Source organism: Hyperolius riggenbachi, chromosome 11, assembly GCF_040937935.1.
Source record: "Hyperolius riggenbachi isolate aHypRig1 chromosome 11, aHypRig1.pri, whole genome shotgun sequence".
Classification (NCBI taxonomy): Eukaryota; Metazoa; Chordata; class Amphibia; order Anura; family Hyperoliidae; genus Hyperolius; species Hyperolius riggenbachi.
In genome coordinates this window covers 49,246,377-49,270,576 of record NC_090656.1, presented here as the reverse complement: position 1 = coordinate 49,270,576, position 24,200 = coordinate 49,246,377, and the positions used below count along the sequence as shown (strand labels likewise).

At 43.9% G+C, this 24,200-nt stretch overlaps 1 protein-coding gene across 1 annotated transcript in view; it reads right to left on the bottom strand.

Moving 5' to 3' along the window:
- LTBP3 (latent transforming growth factor beta binding protein 3) overlaps positions 1-16,378 on the bottom strand; it is a 155,392-nt gene extending 139,014 nt beyond the window's left edge. Inside the window, exon 1 of the mRNA XM_068260461.1 lies at positions 15,490-16,378. Coding sequence (XP_068116562.1) covers positions 15,490-15,733 — 244 coding nt within the window. The 5' untranslated portion in view covers positions 15,734-16,378. The remainder of the gene's footprint in view (positions 1-15,489) is intronic.
- Positions 16,379-24,200: the final 7,822 nt, after the last annotated feature.

Below are 24,200 nucleotides of genomic sequence, written 5' to 3'. Positions count from 1 at the left end.
TAAAGGGTATATAAACTTTTCTGTAAAAAAATATATTTTTCTACAGAAAAAAAAATCAAAAAAAGTGGAAAATCATGATCCAAACTGTTTTTTTGGCACACATGTGAACTATCACATATTAACTTTTCAGTATCTTAATCGAATCATGACTGATCTTTGAAAGCATATTGTGTAAGATCACGTTAAGACAGTCCATAGATTTTCTCAGCCGGAGAGTGTAAGTGGCAACAAGTAGAGTCTACAAAGAATCATTTCAGCCATATTAAACAGATACTTCACATCAATGATGCTATTTACAGCTTTTTGTGGATTCTCATTGGCCCAGATGAACTGACCAACCGGTAGCCCCAGCAGGAATTTCAGAGATGCTTATTGACATGGTGACTGACAGTGGGGTCTACAATAGAGTCTTACCACCAGTTCTATGACCACCTAGATTACGGGATTATGGAGCAGGGGGCGGTGCTATCAATAAAACATTTTAATTATAGTATTTATCATTTTTTATAAAGTAGTTTATCACAATATTTGTTTTCCACATTTAACCCTTTGTGGCAATGGGTTGCGGTACTAATGTCCATATTCCTTGCAGCGGCTGGATATCTGTCAGTTCCTTATCACTAAAGGGTGGTGAAAGATTTCACCAGTAGTGTTTCCTATACTATCATTCCCCCAATTTTTTCAGTAGGAAAAGTCATGGTTTCTAACACTGGGGGTACCTTACAAGGTGGGAGGTGGATATAAACCGCTGCCCCTCCCCCTCCCTTTGCAAAACACCCTTGTATTTACATTTGGATAAAGGTATTTTACAAAGGGAGAAGGGGGGCATATCTCCATTCTCCACATCCTTCCTTGCAAGGTACCCCTAGCACAAGAACCATGCAGGCTAGTATTACCCAGACAGGCCCATGGGTTCAGCATTACTGTACCAGCCTGGGGGTTGGTACTAGACAGGGTCTAAAATTGCTTGGGGGGGGGGGGGGGGAGTTGCTATTTTTTTTCTAGTAATAGCAATAAAATTAAATATAGTAAAGTAGCATTAATGACAATATTAGAGTAGATCCTACCATAGACAATAAGTCCTGAGTATAGCTAATTTAACCTCACTAAAAGCAACAAAAATCATGCGCCAATATGCCAAGCAGCCTAATAATTCATAAAAGGTGGTGTTGGTTTAAATCAGTAATTTTTTTGTGAGGTAAACAAATTGATTTTGAAGTTTAGTTCCAGTAATTATCATTAAAGGACAAATGAAGGGAGAATATTTATGAAGGCTGCCATATTTATTTCCTTTTAAAAAATATCAGATGCCTGGCAGGCCTGCTGATCCTCTGCCTCGAATACTTTTTGCCATAGACCCTGAACAAGCATGTAGATTGTAGATGGTGTTTCAATGCTTGTTTCAGGTGTGTGATTCAGACACTACTGCAGACAAAGATCAGCAGGGCTGCCAGGCATCTGGGATTGTTTAGAAGGAAATAAATATGGCAGCCTCCATATACCTCTAACTTCAGGTTTCCTTTATTAGGTATTCCTTTTCATAATGTACAGCATTGCCTATTTAAAGTGTAACTGTCGGGCATAAAATCAAAAATCAATTCTTTATTTTTATCTGGTAAACAAGTAATAGGGATGCTAACCAGGCAATTCAAAAGTTAAAATCTCTATTACTTTTCTTGTTGATAAACGATCATTTCCCAGTTTACCTGACTCTTATTTGGTACACACAAAATTTGGTACACAAGAAGGAAGTTGCAGGGCATGCTGGGTTGTCCTTTTTTGCTTCTGTACATTAGTTAAGTCTGAGGGGAAATAAAGAAGCAAAAAGACAACCCAGCATGCCCTGCAACTTCCTTTGTGTGGCAATGTACCAAATAAGAGTCAGGTAAACTGAGGAATGATCATTTATAAACAAGAAAAGTAATAGAGATTTTAACTTTTGGATGGCCTGATTATCATCCTTATTACTTGTTTACCAGATAAAAATGAAGACTTGATTTTCGATTTTATGCCCGACAGTTTAAAACAGATCACTCAAAAATGCATTTACTCGGGTGAGCCTTACAAACCACTTGCCCTGCCCATTGCCCTAGAGTGATGCATGATGAGTGTTCCATTTCAGACAAGGGGAAGAGCTGCCATGTAATTACCTTCTGTTTTAAGAATGAATTACTGTATGTACTGGAATAGAGTCCTTAGAAGGGAAAGATGGACAGAGCATTTGAAAGATCACAATAGCATATGGCCAAAGTCATATAAATTCCATATGCACCAACTTGGAATTATTAGCATCTCAATACAATTGTTATGTTAATATTATGCAAATTTGTGCAGTTTGGGAGTGGAGCAAAATCATCTGCTATTGTATTGGATCTGTCCAAAATCAAGCTGCATACATTTGTATAAAATTTACAAAAATTTGCATCAGCTTGACATTATTAGCATTTCATTAAACGCAATACTTACTATGAAAGCAGCCTAAAATGCACTATAAATGACTTTTTCCCCCAATATTGCTGTACTTGCTGATCTTTTGCTCCCTCCAGGGATACTGATAATCTGAGGCAAGCCCCGGGCTAATTAGGGGTAAATAGATGATTTGTCACTACTACTGAGGAGCAAAACATTTTACTAACAAGCATGAACTGACTGACGAAAATAACATTGCGGCAATCAAAGCTAAGGCCTGGAACCCACTACAAATTGCTATCGCTAATCGCAATCGCTAGTGTTTTGTATGAGCCTTTTTGGTAGCGATTGTGTAGCAATTAGCGATTAGTAAAGAAAGGGAGGGGGGGTGTTAATGCTGTGCCACCGTACAATAATAATAATAAATCCTTTACACAACCCAACATTTAGGCTGCTTTCACAGTGGGACGTTACAGGCGCACGTTAGAGCAGCCTGTAACGCAGCCCAACTCACAGCAACATAAAATGAATGGGCTGTTCACAGTGCCCACGTTGCGTTACAGGGTAACGCTACAAGTTCACATAAAGTGCAGCATGCTGTGCGTTCTACGTTAGACTGTTTGCACATGCTCAGTATTGTGTTTTTTTTTATTTTGAGGAGGAGGGGAGAGTCCGCTATTGTTAGCCACATGGCTAATTAATATTCACTGCACTCCCTGTAGTGATGGGAAGTATGGCTCGATTCATTGAATCGATTCATTGAAAAGAGCCGGACTTCCTATCTCTACTGTTTAGAATCAATTCATTGAAAAGAGCCGGACTTCCCATCACTAGGTTCAGTCCTGCTGCTCTGAATCGATTCTGAACAGTAGAGATAGGAAGTCCGGCTCTTTTCAATGAATCGATTCATTGAAAAGAGCCGGACTTCATCACTTCTGCTGTGTTTTCTTCCTGGAGCGGCCGCTGATTGGCTGGCGGGACCACGTGATGCGGAGTGTTCCGATTTCGTGGTCCCCGCAAGGTATGAGACAAAAAAGGCGCACCAACAGCCGCATAACGCGGCTCACTCTAGCGGCCACCTCCAACACCACCATGCGTTGCGTTAGGGGCATGTTATGCGACCTTAACGTCCCCTAAAACGCAATGTCTTAGTGTGAAAGAGGCCTAAAGTCACCAAAATCAAATGTCCTGGTAGTGCGCTGTGTTCAATCCACTTGTCAATAGCAAAATAAAATGCAGTCCACTGCGCGCTTCTACAGATTAACCTGTGAAAAACGGCTTCACGTAGCGTGATACTGCTTCACTGAGGTATTTTTATGCTTCACCGCAATTAAATCGTGTAAGTGATATTCAGTGCACACTCGTGAGCCCACCACCTCTTACACACTGAGGCTCGCCAGATTCATACCCCCTCTATTGCAGGTGGAAAACTCGCTTCCTATGTATGATTCACTTGGTTCATCAGTGATCCACACCCAGATTTAAGAAGTAAAATTTGGCCTTTAATTTCCTCAATAAAACACATAAAAGATTGTCATTGCGCAATATGTCTGTTCACAATAAAAACAACTGCGCTTCTCGCGCACTCCAGCAACTTACAGACTCCACAGTAGAGATAGTGGCATATCACAGCGGCAAGTCTCCTGGGTTCAGCCTGTCTGGTAGTCAGAATCGTCCGCGGCGTCCCGCTCTCTCGACTCCCAGCGCTTCCCCACCGCTTACGCATTCCACCTCTCACCTGGCTCCGGTGGTATGAATCTGGTGAGCCTCAGTGTGTAAGAGGTGGTGGGCTCACGAGTGTGCACTGAATATCACTTACACGATTTTATTGCGGTGAAGCGTATAAATACCTCAGTGAAGCAGTATCTCGTTATGTGAAGCCGTCTTTTACAGGTTTCTCTTTGGAAGCGCGCAGTGGACTGCATTTTATTTTGGAATAGCGATTAGTGCTGCATGTCCGAAAAATGCTGCATGTCCTGCGTTTTGCGATTTGGTAATTTGGCCCATCCATTACCATTAGCTGAGCGTTTAGGGAAATCGCTAGCGGTTTGAATCACTCCCTAAACGCTCAGAAAATCACTCTGACGGGTTTCAGCCCTCACAGTTGGTATGAGGCTTTCACTGTCTCAGTTTAATTCCCACTCTTTTAGTGGAGATTTGCATGGTAGATATTTTTTTTTTTTTGCACTGTGAGGAGACATAATTTCACGAGGTGCACGAAATTCTTGCATTAGTCGTAAAATATTTCCCCTTTTTTAACTTTAAAAGAAAGTTCCACTTTTGTTGAGAACACTTTTAGCTCAGCACTCCACATTGCAAGGATTAATGACAATTTTTATTTCAGCTCCTTTACATTGTTTTTATTTGCCCGTAAAGCACAACCATGCTGCAATGTTTCTAAGGCCCAGTGCACACCAAAACCGCTAGCAGATTGTCAAAACGCTAGCGGTTTTGGGAGCAGAGAGCAGATATTTGGCCGGGTGCACACCAAGCGGATTTTGTATGCGATCCACCAGCCGCATCAGTCAGTGAAAACGCTTGGCTATTGTATTTCAATGTGTGGTGCACACCGGCGGTTTGAGGTTTTTTAGCAAACCGCAAACGCGCAGCAGGAGGCGCGTTTGCGGCTTGGCAAAAACCTCAAACCGCCGGTGTGCACCATCCCATTGCAATACATTAGCCAAGCATTTTTCCAGGTGGATGCGGCCGGCGGATCGCTCCAAAAACCGCTCGGTGTGCACTGGGCCTAACAGAAGGTGTCAGATATGAGTATTTCTTTGTTGTCTAGAAATAAACTCCTGCCATGTGCAGCTAATTACACCTGCAGTAAAGTGGGAGTTTCTCGTGGCAACAGTACCCCAAACAGAGCAGACAGAGTACTGTTGTCAAGGTCGCATAGAATTGCAATTTCACTTGTAGGTTATAGAAGTTTTTAGCCTGCCGCAGATTTAAACGCAATAATACATTTTTATCACATTAAGGCTCCCTGCACACTGCAAATCCGTTTTCCGATTCCGATTCCGATTCCGTTTCCGATTCCGTTTCCGATTTTCCTTGAATACATTCAACAGAAAAACGGATCAAAAAACGCAGCATGCAGTTAAGATTAAAAATCTGAATCGGAATCGGATGTAAAAACAGATTAAAAAGCGGAATCGGAATCTGAAATGCATGCAGTGTGCAAGAGGCCTACATTTTGCTGCTTACTTGTGACAGTTTTTTAAAGGAAAAAATGTTTTTTTCACCTATGTAAATGTGTTTACATAGTTATTTATTAAATAATGAGTCTAATAAACCAGCTTGCATGAAGGGACCTTTGTGAGAGAGATTAGTAGTTTTCTCTGGAGCTCTGCCTTAAGCAGGGATATGATTACGTCTTACAGATAAATAAATCACTCATTTAGAAAATCACAGACTGTTTATTTTAAGGTCACTGCTGAGGATATGTCTAACTGATGGAAGAAAACAGATTTTATCTCCAGCTGTGAAAAAGTTTATTTACAGAAAAAGAGTTGGAACTTTGGAACAGGCTTCCGCACTGAATGGCTCAAGAGGATGCTCTAAGCAGATTTCAAATAAAAAGGGTCCTGCTAGAAATTTTATATATATATATATATATATATATATATATATATATATATATATATATATATATATATATATATATATTGTAGAGGTCATCAAGGCTGGGTGCTGGACGGGAGGTATGTTTCCCCGCTGTTTGGACTCTGGTCCCTTTAAGCACGTGTGGTCCGTGGAAAGGAGCCCGGGTTTTTAGGCAGCAAGCAATTGCTGCCTGTGTGTTTTTTTTTCTTTTCAGGGCCGGACTCCTGGGATGGGAGGGAAGGATGGGCGGGCCTTTCCATCCCACCTCGGGCCACACCTGTTTTCCTCTGGGCTGTTCAGCTCAGGTAATGAGATTCATAAGGGCTGCTCTGACAGGCAGTCAGGGAAGGTGTTTGGAGGAGTAGCATGCTGGCTACTGAAACTCTTGTCTATAGAGTATTGCAAATAAGATTGCTGAAAGCTTGCTGAAGGCCAGGCCACACACTGGACTGGGAATTATGTGTGGTTTGGTCCTGTTGGAGACTTGCTGTATCTGAACAAACTGGACTTTACCTTTACCAAAGCTGAAGTAAGCTTCCTGTTATTTTCCTTTTACTGCTGATGTCAAGCTGTTTAATACCCTGCTGGTTAAATAAATGGACTTTGTTTTTATACAAACTGTGTACTGCGTGCTGGCTGCGAACCCCAACTTTACAACTGGTGGAGGATGCGGGCAGCGCAGCACTGCAGAGAAGAAGAAAAAAAAAAAAAAAAAAGTTCCATTTAAAAAGTGACATTTAAAGGGCCAGTCTTCTTGTGTGCATCATGGAGGAAGTGGTGAAGCAGTTGGCCTTGGCAACTTTACAGCTGCAGCAGAGTATGGTGGCCCAGCAGGCGAGCATGGTGACCCAACAGCAAGCCACAGAGGCACAAGCTGCGGCACATCAGCAAGCTATAGAAGCCCTACGGGAGACCGCAGAGGCACAAGCAGCGACTCAACAGCGGGCCGCAGAGGCGCAAGCTGCGGCACAACAGCAAGCCACAGAAGCCCTACGAGAGGCCTCGGAAGCACAAGCTAAAATGCTACTTGAGGCGGTGCGGCAGATGGCCCAAGGGCGAGAGGCAGCCGGAGTTGCCCCTAGCAACCAAGCGATCGTAAGAGCCAGTCACTTTCTGCAGAAGTTGACGCCCACCGATGATGTGGAAGCCTTTCTTAAGACCTTTGAGAGGACTGCAGAGCGCGAAGGATGGTCGAGAGACAGATGGGCTGGACTCCTTGCACCGTTCTTGACAGGAGAACCCCAAAAGGCCTACTACGACCTCACCCCTGCAGACGCTCTGGACTATGATCGGTTAAAGGCGGAGATCCTGGCCCGGCTAGGTGTAACAACAGCGGTTCGGGCCCAGCGGGTGTACAGTTGGAAATACCTGTTGGATCGGCCAGCCAGGTCCCAGATGCATGACCTAGTTCAACTGGCGACAAAATGGCTACAACCAGAGGTCCTCACCGGTCCCCAGATGGTGGAGCGATTTGTGTTGGATCGGTTTCTGCGTGCCCTACCAGTGAACCTACAACGGTGGGTCAGTCATGGGGACCCCAAAACAGCAGAGCAGCTGGTGGAGATGGTAGAGAGATACACTGCCGTGGAGGATCTGCTATCCCCAAAGGGTCAGGCGGGCCCCACCTCATCCCGTGTGGCTAGGTTCTCTTCCTTTGGAAAGGGTGCTGCATGGAACCCTGGAACCAACACCTCCAGTAACAGGGAAGGGCCCCCAGGAGCCACTCAGGGTCTGCCACCTGTTGTTGCTGCACCTAGGAGGGGAGGTGCTATCCAGTGTTGGCGATGTTCTGCATGGGGCCATACCAGAGCCCAGTGTCCACTACAGGAGGAGCCCATGCAGTGTGATGTACTGCGGAGGGTTTCATATTTTGCTCATGATGTGTGCCTGGCGGGGTGCCAGGAAAACTTTGTTTGCACTATCAGTGTGAACCAGGTACCTACGAAAGCCTTACTGGACTCAGGCAGTATGGTGACCATGGTGCACGCTGATCTAATTAAAACGAAAATTATTTCTGGACTAAAGCCACTGAAGGTGGTATGCATCCATGGAGACACAAAGACTTATCCGGTGGTTCCCGTACTAATGGCGACTGACTGTGGGACAATCACTCATGCCGTTGGAGTGGTAAGGAACCTAATGTGTAAAGTGATTTTGGGAAGAGACTTTCCACTGTTTTGGGAACTTTTGGAGAGGGTAAGAGGGACTTCTGTTAGAGATGTTTTAGCCCCTACTCCCTCTCCAATAGAGATTGATGGTCAAGGTTTGAAAGAAAATATGTTATTAAAAAATGATAATGTATTGGCGCAAGTTGATAAAAGGATGTTCGAACATCCAGTTCGGGACCCTGAGCAGGTTTCTGAGGGGGGGGAAGATTCCCCATTACAAATTATGTTGGGCGAGGATGATGAGGAATCTTCTCCCCAATCTATGCTCCCCGATCTGGATGTATCAAAAGGGACATTTATTACTGCACAGATGCGAGATCCAACGCTGTCCCACGCTAGAGAGCAGGTAACCGTAATGAATGGAGTGTCCCAGGAGCCTGGGGCTGATGAGAGATTTCCCCATTTTTCAGTACATGGAGATCTACTGTATCGAGTCTCAAAAGTAAGAGACGAGGTGGTAGAACAGCTGCTGGTTCCTCAAACTTTTCGGAGGATGGTACTAGATTTGGCGCACAACGAAGCATTGGGAGGCCACCTGGGGGCTGAGAAAACGGAGGCGCGGATTGCTGACAGGTTTTATTGGCCGGGTTTAAAGGCCGATGTAAAGAACTTTTGTGCTTCCTGCCCAACCTGTCAGTTAACCGCGCCAATGTCCCGTTTTCGAAACCCTTTGGTGCCCTTGCCAATAATAGAGGTTCCATTCGAGCGCATTGCTATGGATATCGTGGGACCCTTGGTAAAATCTGCAAGGGGGCACCAATATATCCTGGTAGTGCTCGATTATGCCACCCGTTACCCTGAGGCATTCCCTTTGAGGAAACCAACGTCCAAAGCCATCGCCCGTGAGTTATTCAATATGTTTACTCGGACGGGTTTTCCCAGGGAAATCCTTACGGACCAGGGGACTCCTTTCATGTCTAAAGTTATGGCTGATTTATGTAAATTGTTCAAAATCCAACAGATGAGAACTTCTGTCTACCATCCCCAGACAGATGGACTGGTTGAGCGGTTTAACAAAACTCTGAAAATGATGTTAAAAAGAGTAGTACAAAAAGACGGAAAGGATTGGGATTGTTTGATACCTGCTGTAATGTTTGCTGTCCGGGAGGTGCCCCAGGCCTCCACCGGTTTTTCCCCATTTGAATGGGTGTATGGGCGCAGACCTAGGGGGTTGCTTGACCTGGTAAAAGAGACCTGGGAAAGTGAGTCCAGTCCCCATATAAGCGTGGTGGAACATATTTCCCAGATGCAAGAACGCATTGCTAAGGTAATGCCCCTGGTCAAGGAACACCTAATGGCAGCCCAAGAAGCGCAGAGACGCGTATATAACCGTGCAGCAAAGGTCAGGCAGTTCCAGATAGGAGACAGAGTGGCGGTGTTAATTCCCACCGTGGAAAGTAAATTTTTGGCTAGGTGGCAAGGACCATTCGAAATTATCGAAAAAATAGGAGATGTGAACTATAAGGTACATCAGCCTGGGAAACGGAAACCGTTTCAACTATATCATGTGAATTTGTTGAAGCTCTGGAAAGAGAGAGAAACCGATCCGGTTATGGTGGGTGTGAGTGTGGTGCCCCAGGTCAGCATCGAGAGTGTGAAAATAGCTCCCACCCTGTCTAAGCCGCAGGTTCAACAGGTGAAGGAGTTTCTCCAGAGAAACAGGGGGATATTTTCAGATTTGCCGGGTCTCACCCATTTGATCGAGCATAACATTATAACTGAGCCCAGGACAAAAGTTTTCATCAAGCCCTATCGAATTCCGGAGGCCCGCAGGAAGGCCGTGTCGGAAGAGGTAAAACGGATGTTAGAGCTGGATATCATTGAGGAATCACAGAGTGATTGGTCGAGCCCAATAGTGTTGGTACCCAAGCCCAACGGAACTTGGCGGTTCTGCAATGATTTCCGGAAATTGAACGATGTGTCCAAGTTTGATGGATATCCGATGCCCCGGGTAGACGAGCTGATTGAAAGATTAGGCCCTGCTCGTTACATTTCCACATTAGATCTGACCAAGGGGTATTGGCAAATACCCTTGGCCAAGGAAGCTCGGGAAAAAACTGCATTTTCCACACCCGAGGGGCATTTCCAATACAAGCGGATGCCTTTTGGGTTGCAGACTGCCCCCGCCACCTTCCAGAGAGTCATGGACAGGTTGCTGCGTCCCCATCAGAGATATGCGTCAGTCTATTTGGATGACATTGTCATTTTCAGCTCAGACTGGGAGTCCCACTTGCCGAAGGTACAAGCAGTCCTGGATGCGTTGAGAAAAGGGGGTTTCACAGTGAACCCCGAGAAATGTGCCCTAGGTATGGAAGAGGCGAAGTACTTGGGGTACATTGTCGGAAAGGGGTTGGTGAAACCCCAAGTGAACAAGGTTGAGGCAATCCAGGAATGGCCCCGCCCCGTCAGTAAGAAGCAGGTTCGTGCTTTCTTAGGCATAGTGGGGTACTACAGACGCTTCATCCCCAATTTTTCCACCCTGGCAGCCCCCTTGACTGATTTGACGAAGGGCCGCAAGTCAGTAATGATCCAATGGACTGGGGAAACCGACAAAGCGTTTATGGAGTTAAAGTTAGCATTGTGCCAAAATCCTGTCCTGGTAGCCCCAGATTTCACCCGAGAGTTTGTGGTGCAGACAGATGCCTCAGATGTGGGATTGGGGGCGGTGCTCTCCCAGGTGATTGATGGTGAGGAACATCCAGTAGTTTTTCTCAGTAGGAAGCTGACAGCGGCTGAGAAAAACTATGCGGTTGTGGAGAGAGAATGCCTGGCCATAAAATGGGCTCTAGACTCCCTGCGCTACTATTTGCTGGGCAGGAAGTTCAGGCTCATTTCCGACCATGCACCTCTGTATTGGATGAAACAGAATAGGGGTACGAATGCCAGAGTGTCCCGGTGGTTTCTCTCTCTCCAGGAGTTCAACTTTTTGGTGGAACACAGGCCTGGAAAAGAGCATCAGAACGCTGATGCTCTTTCCCGAGTTCATTGCATGGTGGGTCAAAGTGCCTCCACCGCCTCCTCGGGGTTGAGGCAGAGGGGGGGGATATGTAGAGGTCATCAAGGCTGGGTGCTGGACGGGAGATATGTTTCCCCGCTGTTTGGACTCTGGTCCCTTTAAGCACGTGTGGTCCGTGGAAAGGAGCCCGGGTTTTTAGGCAGCAAGCAATTGCTGCCTGTGTGTTTTTTTTTCTTTTCAGGGCCGGACTCCTGGGATGGGAGGGAAGGATGGGCGGGCCTTTCCATCCCACCTCGGGCCACACCTGTTTTCCTCTGGGCTGTTCAGCTCAGGTAATGAGATTCATAAGGGCTGCTCTGACAGGCAGTCAGGGAAGGTGTTTGGAGGAGTAGCATGCTGGCTACTGAAACTCTTGTCTATAGAGTATTGCAAATAAGATTGCTGAAAGCTTGCTGAAGGCCAGGCCACACACTGGACTGGGAATTATGTGTGGTTTGGTCCTGTTGGAGACTTGCTGTATCTGAACAAACTGGACTTTACCTTTACCAAAGCTGAAGTAAGCTTCCTGTTATTTTCCTTTTACTGCTGATGTCAAGCTGTTTAATACCCTGCTGGTTAAATAAATGGACTTTGTTTTTATACAAACTGTGTACTGCGTGCTGGCTGCGAACCCCAACTTTACAATATATATATATATATATGTATATATATATATATATATATATATATATATATATATATATATATATATATAGTGGTTTGCAAAAGTATTCGGCCCCCTTGAAGTTTTTCCACATTTTTTCATATTACTGCCACAAACATGAATCAACTGTATTGGAATTCCACGTGATAGACCAATACAAAGTGGTGTACATGTGAGAAGTGGAACGAAAATCATACATGATTCCAAACATTTTTTACAAATAAATAACTGCAAAGTGGGGTGTGCGTAATTATTCAGCCCCCTTTGGTCTGAGTGTAGTCAGTTGCCCATAGACATTGCCTGATGAGCGCTAATGACTAAATAGAGTGCACCTGTGTGTAATCTAATATCAGTACAAATACAGCTGCTCTGTGACGGCCTCAGAGGTTGTCTGAGAATATTGGGAGCAACAACACTATGAAGTCCAAAGAACACACCAGACAGGTCAGAGATAATGTTATTGAGAAATGTTAGGCTACAAAAAGATTTCCAAAGCCTTGAACATCCCACGGAGCACTGTTCAAGCGATCATTCAGAAATGGAAGGAGTATGGCACAACTGTAAACCTACCAAGACAAGGCCGTCCACCTAAACTCACAGGCCGAACAAGGTGAGACAATAAAAGAGGACTTCTGCTTTCAGTTTCTATGTTTTCAGCTAGCAGAGAGAGATCAAAGCATTCCAACAATTTATAGCACGACGGGTTTTGCCGGCTGAGGTCAGAGTGCACTTCTCTCAAATGAGATAACTCTAGTGAAGCTGCTAATGGGTTAATGCTTCACTGTATACGACGCAACCTGCGGATAATGTTCGCCGCCGCTTTCCCAATCTGTTGTATTCCTGCTGTCACAGGGAATGCAATACCTACTATGAACGTAGCCCAGAATGCACTATAAATTACTTTTTTTTCCCAATATTGCTGTTACTTACAGTAAGTAATAAAAAGCTGACAGAATTTGAACTAGTCCATCTTTTCATGGGAGATTTTTAGTTTAAAGTTTATTCTTTATAAAATTACTCCACGGAAAGGATCAATGCAAAAATGTCAGCCAGCTTCCATACTAGTTTGGTCACTATTTTGGCAGTTGGACTGAGCAGATGCAGTTTAATAAGTGCTTTTGTAAATCTTCCCCATAAGGAGATAGACTACCGTCTTTCCCAAAAAATAAGACAGTGTCTTATATTAATTTTTGCTCTAAAAGATGTGCTAGGGCTTATTTTCAGGGGATGTCTTATATTTCTATTAGGAAGTGTCTCTCAGCAGAACATTTCCTGTTCCTTTGCATTGTGATGTTCATGGATTTAAAGGTATTCTACTGTACTGATCAGGCACCTGCCCTGTCTTCCATGCACACAGCTGATAACCTTGCTGTGTGCTGGGATGACGGGATTAGTGCCCGACAGGCACTGCACCACTGTGTCCCTACTTACTGGCTTCCTCTTCCTCCTCTAACTTCCGCTAGGGCTTATTTTCAGGATAGGGCTTATTTTCAGGGAAAGAGGGTAGACCAAAACCTGATAGATCTGTCAGATTTTCACTACTTACCGTAAGTGAAAGCTTATAGGAAAAAGGATAAAGGGGAAAGAGGCGCCCAGAGAAGATAAAATGCGTTAAAAACAAATAAAATGAAAAAAGTGAGGTGGCTTACCTCAATGAAGACAAATTCACGTATTAATAGAATTTTATTGCACTGGCAACGCGTTTCGTGGGTGCATACCCACTTCCTCAGGCCAAATAGCAGTGCCTAATAGTGCTTGTAGCCACAAATAATGCGCCTCTCTATGTTTTTTTCCTGCAAAGTGCAATTTTTATTATCCCTACTTTTTGTCCCTTATAGGAAAAAAGTTATTTATAGTGTATATTACTCTGGGAGAAATGTATATTTGCATATTTTCAATTTTACAGTTTTTTTTGCAATACTTGTCCTTTAATTTGATTTGAAGGTGTAAACCTGTAACTTTTTAAACAAATATTAGATGTTTCTAACTTATCCATTTAACTTACATGGAGGTTTGCGATAACACACGAGCGTCCTCAGCTGCTAAATAATACTTTTTCTATACAAAATGTGGACCTACCGGTATGTGTGGAAAAACATAGAGGACTTGTTGTGCCGCAAACAAAAAATCGCAATAGATGTGAGCACTGATATATTATTAGCTCTAATGCATTTTTAAACTGTGGAAAAATGCCTGCAAATAGGGCACATGTTATCCCTGCTAAAACATTGCTCCAATCACAGAAATAAGGCCATGTTGCTTTCTATATGTCCATGTCTATTATACAAATACTGATCTATTTAGAAATACTGACCCTCAGATTGCAGTTTGAGCGTCCTCTTCCTCTGCCAGACACCAATTTCTGTTTTTCCTCCTTTCTAAAGGATCATGGTCATAGGGACGCACTGCTAGATTTGTCTCAGAGCGTTTAACCAACTTTCCCTGTCTCGTCTTTGCTTTTCCTGTGGTAACACTTTTGAACTTGCAGAAAACAGGAAAAGCAGCAATTATCCATTTGTGATTTTGGCACAAATTTTGGAAGACTAAATAAGTCTTTAGATGTGTTACTTTTTCACTTACATACACTATTCTCTTATTCATTCCGTGATGGAAGCAGAGGTCGAAAAATCCAGGAACCTGTCCATGCATTTTACAGTATAAATCAAGGCCAACATTTAATTACGCATATAAAACACAGTATGTGTCATAGTCTTTCCTGACTAATCATGTAGTCCAGACCGTCCTGTGAGTCAAACGGCTCTAAATAGCCCAGATAGTACAGTCACAAAAAACATGCAGGTCAGTAAACACAAGGGGGTCAAGAACTTCTGATTGGTCTATGGAGATCAGCAGCACACTGATGAGATCATCAGTGTTGTCACTTCTCCTGTGTGCAATCTAATAGTCTTAGATTGGCAACAAAGCGTTACTTGTGATCTCTTTCTGAGGGCTTTGGTTCCAAGGACTACAGGAGACAGTTCCAGGTACTTGTACTAGGCATCAATAAAAATTAATTCATTTTTAATTAAAACACATTGGCATTTATTTATGTATTTTTATATATGCCCTCCAGTCAATTCTAAAACACAAAGTTAACTAGGATCTGTTGCAAATCAGTAGATATTTTTTTTCAAGGGTTATTTCTCTTTTCTTTTAGACTTCAGTTCCCGCAAAATAGTTTGCTTTTTTAGGAAGGGCAGACATTGTTTGTTTTGTCATTGAGGCATAAATCTAGCTCAAAATTCCAACATGGAGGAAGAGGGGGAATTCCTATTTCTCTAACACCAGACTTCACTGAACTGCAAATTTTTACATTTTAGTGGATGAAGATTTATCAACCTTTTTTGTATATTATAACTTTATTTCATTTGACCGTGTACTATTTACATGGAGATGAAAGTGCTAAGATGTAGAGCGTAGCCAAAGATGGGTGATATCACACAGAATAAAAATATTTGGAATGCCCCATCATTAAACCAATCTCTGTCTGGTAGTAGTGTAGCCTTGCCTTGTTTGCGTCTATGTCAATGTGTCAATCTTTGAGAATTGGATGCTGTCCTCTCATGTTTGTCCTCCTACACAGAATTAGCCCAGCGCTGCCAAACTGTCTGTTCCTCTAGAAAAAAAGAAAGAAAAGAACAACTCACCCACTCGAAATCCTGATCCTGTGAGAGTGTCTGTTGAGCCTCCATTCTCGGCAATGAGGGTCATGTTGCTCCCTGGTTTGCACACGTTATGACAATAGCCTTTGTGACATGTCCTTTTACACACCACAGGGGCGAAGACCACCTTGAAGCTCTCGCGTGTAGCTGAAGAAGAGTTGTGACAGAAGAAAGTCCCCAGCCAGAAAACTGAGAGAAGGAAGGTAGTATAGCAGCGGGCAGGAATCATGCTTAAACCAAAGGAACGTTCCCTTCTAAGTGTGAGAATAGGTCTACACGTCTGATGTCTCCTCTGTGTGGTGGTCCCCTGTCACTAGTTGTCATGGCCTGAGTCATGCATTATTAACTGAAGTTATGTGAGATAAATCTTGCTTTCTCGCTTCTGCATCCAATACGGGCTCCTTGTGCATCAGAGCAAAACTTTACATAAAACTTTGCACCTTTTCCCCACGTTTAGCGGATGCGACAGCTGTGTGTACCTGCTGTGTAGAGGTTATAGAATATTTATCACTATACCTTTATCCTCCCAACTGCTGAAGTATGCCTGTTTTGTGTTCGCTTGCAGCTTCGTGTGGCCAAAGGTGTCATCGATAAGAGGCGATGTACTAAGAAAATGCAGAAGAAAACAGAAAAGGAGAAATGTTCCAAATTGGTAGGAGTAATAGTATGTACCAAAAGAAAAAAAGAAGAAAGACTGGGATCTATAGGTTTGAGGAAAGAACGGAAGCAGAAGAGGAAGTAGTTATGGAGAGAGTTTGACAAAGACAGTGACAGTGACTGGAGCTGGAGGCTGTGCAAGCTTTTAGGAAGTGAAGTTTTCTGGATGAGGGTAATGTCTTGAGAGCAGTTAGGGGAGAAACAGAGAGTGAGAAAACAGGAAGACGGAGGAGGGGGAGCGAGGGAGTGAGAGAGGCAGGGAGGGGAGGAGAGAGAGGCAGGGAAGGTGGGAGTAGACTGGAAAAAAAGAGAGAACAAAAAAAAAGTTAGAGTGAAATCACTGGGACTAGAAAAAAAAAAGAAAAATACACACTTATACAGCAAAGAAAACAAAGATTAGTGAGACAGGGCCGAAAGACAAAAGAGCAACAAGACAGATAGGGAAAGACGAGCTACTGAACTGTAATCTGTGAACTGCAGCAGAAAGCTTGAGGAATGCACACTTACCAAAAGATGTGTTTGTGAATGTGAGTATTCATAGAATATTTGTACGACTTCTAAAGTTTCTGTTTGAAGCTGACTTGTTCAGTACGGACTGAAATAGAAGTCAAGTGAACCGTAACATAGCTTATCAAGCAGTACACACAGCAGATGAGGAATATGGTCCATGCACACAACACACAGGAGAAAAATAAACTATGCCTGCAAATACCATTTTGTTGATGTCATGTCCCATTTTTTTTTCTTTTGAGAGTTTGACCGGTTGTACATAAATGACGTATATGAGCAAATCATATAGGATGGGAGTTTTCCTGCATGAGAGTTGTGAAGCAGGAAAAAGGCAAAGTCGGGCACTCTGTACTAAGCGAACAGATTGTATGTTAGATCTGTGCTTAGAGTGCTGTATAGGTGAGAGTCAGGGGCGTAGCAATAGGGGGTGCAGAGGTAGCAACCGCATCGGGGCCCTTGGGCCAGAGAGGCCCCGAAGGGTCCACCCTTCATCACAGTATTAGCTCTCTGTTGGTCCTGTGCTGGTATAATAATCACTTTTATAGATGCTTTGAATAGTAGTAATCCTTAAAACACTGTACCCTATCTCCTTCTTGCAACTCTGACTCTGTGGTTGTCTTTGGCAGGTTTTGGTGCGCCAAATCAATTGTTATGTATAGAGTGCTTGGGGGGGCCCCATGTAAAACTTGCACCGGGGCCCACAACTCCTTAGCTACGCCACTGGTGAGAGTGGAGTTAATAAAGGGCGTCTTAGCAACATTTTGTGAGCCCAGAGGGATCCATCTTATGCCCTCCATGACTCCACATTATAACAATGCTGCACCATACCCACCCACCCATAACAAGTACTGCCCGCTTGACATAACCGCCCCCTGCACCAATAGCAGTATAGCAGAGACCATGGCCCATATGCAATTAACTTTTTCTCCTGACTTTTCTCCTAGGAGATACATTTTTGATTTAAAATACCTTTTCAGCACTTTGCAACTGAAAAAAGTACGGGGAAAAGTACTATCAAAATTATTATGAATATTTTATTTCTTGCTGGTGGCTTAAATGGCATGTTATTGACAAATCTGAAAATATTACGGAGGAGAAAACTCAGGAGAAAAAGGGACTTGCGTATGGACCCCTGGCCTATATGCAACTAACTTTTTCACCTGAGTTATCTCCTAGGAGATAATTTTCATCTTCTCTAAAAAATAACTTTTCAGCATCTTACAAAGAAAGTACTATCAATTTCATTTCAAGTGTTTTCTTGCTTGCTGATGGTTTAACCCCCTGGGCGGTATGATTCTTTCCGGATTTCAGGGTCTAAAAGCGGTGCAATTTTTTTGCACCCTTTCAGACCCTAAAACCTGGAAAAATTCATGCTGCCAGGGAGATCTGCAGAAGTATTACAATCACACACCTCCCTGGCTCCAGCGCTGCAGTTATGCCTCCATCCTCCGGGTGGCACTGCAACTATAAAGTGAAATTGCCGGCTCACAGCCGGCGATCTCACCAGCAGGAAGCAGAGCCCTGGAGGAGAGGAAGAAGAATGCCAGCCGACATCGGGATCTCTGGGAGGTATATAGAAACGCTCCTGCTGCGCGCATTGCTCTGCGTACAGCCTCCGGCGGCTACCCCGAGCAGAGGTCGGGTTTACCGTTCTTAGCTGCGGTTTTCTGCCCCGACCCTAGCTCGGGATTACCGCCAAGGAGGTTAAGGCAGTTTATGGCACAAATCACCGAGGAGAAGCTTCACTCAGGTGAAAAGGTTAATTGTATATGGGCCCCTGGGTCCCAACTGGTAGTGCCAGCACAAATCAGTGTTCTTACTCCCCCCCCCCAACACACACACACACTAACTACTACATTTTTATAGCTACATGTCCAGATGCTAAAGTCTCTCTTGTCCCACCTTTTTTTAAAACTTTTCAAATAATTGCAGCTGGTACTGGTGTTCTGTCTGGGGGTGCCTACCAATAATCATACCACCCAACTTTTTCAGATAAAGAAGAGGGACACCTTCAAGACACCCCCCCCCCCCCCCCCCATGTACACACATTCAGTTATGCTCCCACCACACCCCGAATCAAACATACTATGAAGAACTAATTAGCAAAAGACATAGGTCCTTCTCCAATTAACTTTTTCTCCTGAGTTTTCTCCCGGGAGATACTTTTTTTTATCTTATCTAAAAAATAATTTTTGAGAACTTAGTGCTTGAAAAAAGTAGTAAAAAGTAGTAAGTAGAGAGTTATATCAAACTATGATAATTTTGAGCATTTTTTGTGCATGGTAGGAGCTTTAAAAGTATTTTATTGTTAAGCTTTGAAAATATCTCCTTGGAGAACACATAAGAGAAAAAGTCTTAGAATTCATGCACCCAAAAGATACTGACAGGTTAAATGACACTCTAAGGTAACACAAGACTATAAATATTCTTCCCTATACAGCAAGTAGTAGTAGCTAAGGAACGAGTCTGTTTGAGCTCTTACTTGGAATTGGTGCCTGATCCAGATTTTGACCAGTGCAAGGGATCTTCTACCAAACATGAAACAGTTGCTTAGGGCAACCAGTCAGGTCTTATTTGGTTATTGTAACAAGGATTCTGATTGGCAGGTCTATGCCAACAATTATGAATATTATTAAAATGTATTATTCATAATAAAACTGAATTTATGTAGAATAAATAATAATATAACAATGGAAGTATTTTCCTGGCTACATGAACTATCCTTTGAAGGTTTCTAAGTGCCGAGAATATACAGCGCACCTCTGGGCACCAAAGAAGGGCCAGATGTATAGCATGATTTGTGCACCTCAATGAATGGTGGGTGTAGCCAGAATACATTGTCGGTGCAGCCAATATTTATAGGACATAACCGAAAAGTGTGTGAACCTAGAAAGAAAGGGTCTCATGGTAGAGGAAACAATGGTAATCCAGGGTAATGGGGACAAAATGGTACACACTGTTGAGGTTGTGGTTGGAAAGTGGGAATTAGGGATAGTCAATGAGATGCAAATAATTTCGAGTTGATGCAGCATTATGCAAATTTTTGACGCAAAATTTTATGCAGCTTGAATATGACCCAATCAAATCCTGCTGAAGTAAAATTCAATTGATCCATTTTCAAGCTGCATAAATTTGCATGCAATATTTGCATAATCCTGCATCAACTCAAAATTATTTGCATCTCATTGACCAATAGTGGTAATGAAAGTTATCTTTGTAGAGTAAGGCCTCTTTTCCACGGACTGTTGAACTGTGTGCTCAGCAAGCAGTTTCCAGGCAGCTGTGAACAGTAACTAGGCAGCAGAATGCAGTTATGAGAGTTTGAGAGGCATTTCACTGCCTATCAACTGTCCGTGGAGGCCTTAGAGTCAGGATGGTGAAAGGTAGCAGTGATACTATTGTGGCTGTAGTAGCATCACACTGGTGCAGGCAATCTGTGCAGCCTCCCCAAAGCAATACGCAATCGTGCACGATTGTGGTGAGGGCATGGAAAGCTGTTATAGTTAAATCTACACCATGTCAGGATTAGAAATAACTACATGTATTTATGAGGCAGTTAGGCCTCGTCCACATTGCATTCCGTAGGACACTAGACTATGACTATGGTACGATTAGATTGTGAGCTCCTAGGAGGGGGGGGGGGATAAAGAGGTAGAGGCACAAGACAGAGAGCCTGGTGTTAGAGGAGAAATGGCAGAAAGACCTCTCACCAGGACCGCAGACATCACCAGTGCTGTTTTGCAGGGACATGCTGTTAAAAGAAGCCACTAAAATCTGAAGAGGAAAGGGTCATGGGGAAAGACAACAGGGTGGGAGGGGGAGCTGGGAAAAGAGATAAGATTACCTGCAATCAAGCTAATCTAAATTGCCTGGAGATTGCTTCTCTGCTCACTAGAGAAGTCGGCTGTCAGCACCTGTATCACTGGCTTCTGCAACATCAAACTGCTTTGCATAATTGATTTATTACTCTGATCAGGATAAATAATCAATAGTCTAGTCACTAGGTTCTCAACGTGTGGTACGCGTACCCCAGGGAGTACTTCTGATGGTTCCGGGGGTACTGGGGCTTGATATACTTAACCAAGAATAACACATTTAGAGTTTTAGAAAATGATATCTTATTTAAACAACACCAAATTAGTGTTTTAGCTAATTAAAAGCAATAGTAAATGCTTAGAAATTGTTTAGAGCCAATTATCATGTATTGCAATTACATTTATATTTGTCAAGGGGTACTTGTGATAATGTTTACTATGCCAGGGGGTACTTGGTGAGTACAGGGTGTTAAAAGGGGTACATACCAATAAAATCTTGAGAAACACTGGTCTAGGGCACTGTGGTATGATAGCAGCCAGTGCACATGGCTACTAATAACAGGCAACTTCTTCTGAAGTGCTAAAAACATCCTGTCACTTCTCCCTGCTAATGCCCCAGCTGCAGCACAGCAATCATTCTCTCCACTCACCCTGCTGCTCTGCACATTCACTCACTGCAGGCTGTGTGTAGAGAGCAAGGAGACACATTGCCCACGGGACAGGAAGGGAAAGGGGTGCTACATCCAGTGTTGCCAACCGCCCGTAAATTTATGGGCATACCATACATTTTGTTAGAAATTTAGCTGCCCGTGAATTCTGTAAGGAATTCAGCAGCGTCCGTAAGGCCGCCCTGTGAGCAGGAGGGGAGCAGCGCAGAGAAGGAGAGCTGTGAGGACAGCGGGGAAGGTGGGACATCTCCCCCCTCCTTCCCTCACCTTAGGACTCCCCCTCCCTCGGTCTCCCCTCCAGAACTAAGTGTTGTGCGGCATTTGGCAGCGGGCGGAATTTACCTCCGTCTCGCTCCAAGCGCCGGAAGATCTGGTGCCGCTGCTCTGGGGCCCCGCGAGCCCCCGGTTGTATGCAGGGCTGGTTCAAGTAACAATTGGGCCCTAGGGCAAAATCAGCTTAGGGGCCCCCCAACAGACACCCCCCCCCTCCGAACCAAAAAGCGTCATTAGAGGCCCTTTGTTGCAGCCAAATTTCCCTCCTGGGCCCCTGAGCTGGCTGCTGACCCTCCCCCAATCACCTCCCAACTTAACAGACTCTGCAGAGTCCCTGGGGAGCAACAGTTAAGATGGGGGAGGGACAACTTGGGGGCCCCTACAGGCTCTGGGGCCCTGGGGCAATTGCCCATTTTTTCCTATGGTAGCTCCGGCCCTGGTTGTATGAAGGCATTGGGAAGCCTCCCTGTGGTGCTCCTGGATAGTGCTAATGAAGCATGAACTAATTCCTGCAGGGCAACCGCTTTGCGGTGTTGGTTTTTGAACCTGCATAGTTTGTCATGCGAAAGCAAATGCATTTTTGCATAAGCATTGCCTCGTGAATAGCCCATAAGGCCAAATTTGCTAAGCCAGATATGTCAGGTGTTCACTTGGTGTTTAATGCACACATTAAACTCTCTGTGGAAACATATACCTCTGACTACGTATACTGGGGACATATACCTCTGGCTATATATACTGGGCACATATACCCCTACCTACATATACTGGGCACATATACCCCTGGCTACCTGTTCTGGGGACATCTCTACCCCTGGCTACCTGTTCTGTGGACATCTCTACCCCTAGCTACCTGTTATGGGGACATCTCTACCCCTGACTACCTGTTCTGTGGACATCTCTACCCCTGGCTACCTGTTCTGGGGACATCTATACCGCTGGCCACCTATTCTGGGGACACCTATAGACCTGGGGCTACCTATTTTTGGGGAACCACTGCTGTCAAATTAAGTGTATTTGGGAAACTGCTGCCAGATTACATCTATTTTTAGGGAACCACTGCCATATTATCCGTATTTTGGAAGAACCTCTGCCAGATTACATGGATTTTTGGTGAAATGCTGTAAGATTACATGTATTTTGGGGGAAGGGGGGGAAACACTATGGCAGAGCTCAAACTTCCCTGGCAGACCTTTTACAGCACTACTAAAATCATGTATATTTGGCCCCACCCATGACTACACCCACATTCTGTTCCGTGACCATGCCCATTTTTTGGCACATCGTCTGGATTTTGTCAGTAAAAACAATCTTTTGTCAGTAAATTTTTAGGTATTTGTCAGTAAAAAAATAACGTGAAACGTTGGCAACACTGGCTACATCTAGCGCAGGAAGTAGTACAGTCCCTACTGCTATTTTCCCGATTGTTGCCGAAACTATGAAAATAGATCCCAGGTGGAAGAACACAGTGGCTGAGCACCACCCCTAGCCATGGCTACACCCCGTGCTGTGAGCACCTGCAGCCCTATGGTAGGTACGCCACTGAGAAGAACCTTCTATATTTCCCTGAATAAGCTCTGTAAATGGTTATGCTTATACTGTTTACTGTCTCTGTTATAAGTGACCCATGTGTCATAGCTGTAAGTGTTTGAGGAACTGATCCAATCGTGGAACACTGATACGGTATATATGACAAATAGCCTCAGGGTGTTTCACCATTGATAAAGTACATATTGTGAAAATCTGGACAGCCTTCCATGCAGATGTTTCAGCTTAAATTTCACTGGAACAGATGTCCTACCTTTTGTAATTTTGGCACCACAATGTTTGCCAGCCTTTACCTTGTCAGTAGCTGTTGCTGGGCTACCAATGTCTCTGCTATCAAGATAGTTGAATTCACATTCTGGGCAGATCACAGTTTGACTTTCCAGGAGAGTAGGACTAGCAGCAAGAGCCCACCTTATTGAAGTTCTAAAGCACATTCAGGGTAACACAGCTAACCCATTTCAAACAAGTTGTACTTACTCATAGATTAGAGTACTGGTGAACTAGATATATAAAGGTATGCCAACCCACCTCAGCAGGTTTTGCAGAAAGTGCAAACCCCCAGGGTAGGATCAGTGCATATGTCCTCTTGCTGCTACATCCAGTGTACTTGCAGACTGCATTCTACCCTGCCTGGAGCTCTTGTTGGGATATCACACTCTTGGCATTCCAAAATAGAAATGAAAGACAGGACTAATTTAACCAACCAGCAACTTCCCAGGAAAAAAACACAACTGGGCCTCCATCATCTTCAGAGTCCAATTAGAAATTTTGTTCTGTACTTGGAAGTTTATTTCCTTCATGACTAGTGATGGTAGTTTCGATGCTGCTATTAGGAAGTAAAGAGTTTCCAGGTAAGTTAGACAATTTAGTCTTCCCTTCATGTCCTGAATCCTGATAGCAGCACAGCCATGACATTTTACAGAGAACTACACACATGGAGGGTCAACAACAGCATACAACACGTTCCTGTCAAAAGCAGCAGGATCGCCATAAAAACATCATAATGGCAACAAATGTAGACAGAAACCTCCATCAATAGCTGCCTTGCAAATCTGTTCGACAGATGGGCAGCCATCTCAACACAGGAGATCCACACTGCTCTGGATAAGCATGTCTTGGCTTAATACAAGGTACTTATATTCACTGAAATACAGACTTCATAAACCGCTAATCCTAACCACCAGGCTGCTGATAAGATTTAGCCATTTCTGACCTATAGACAGAC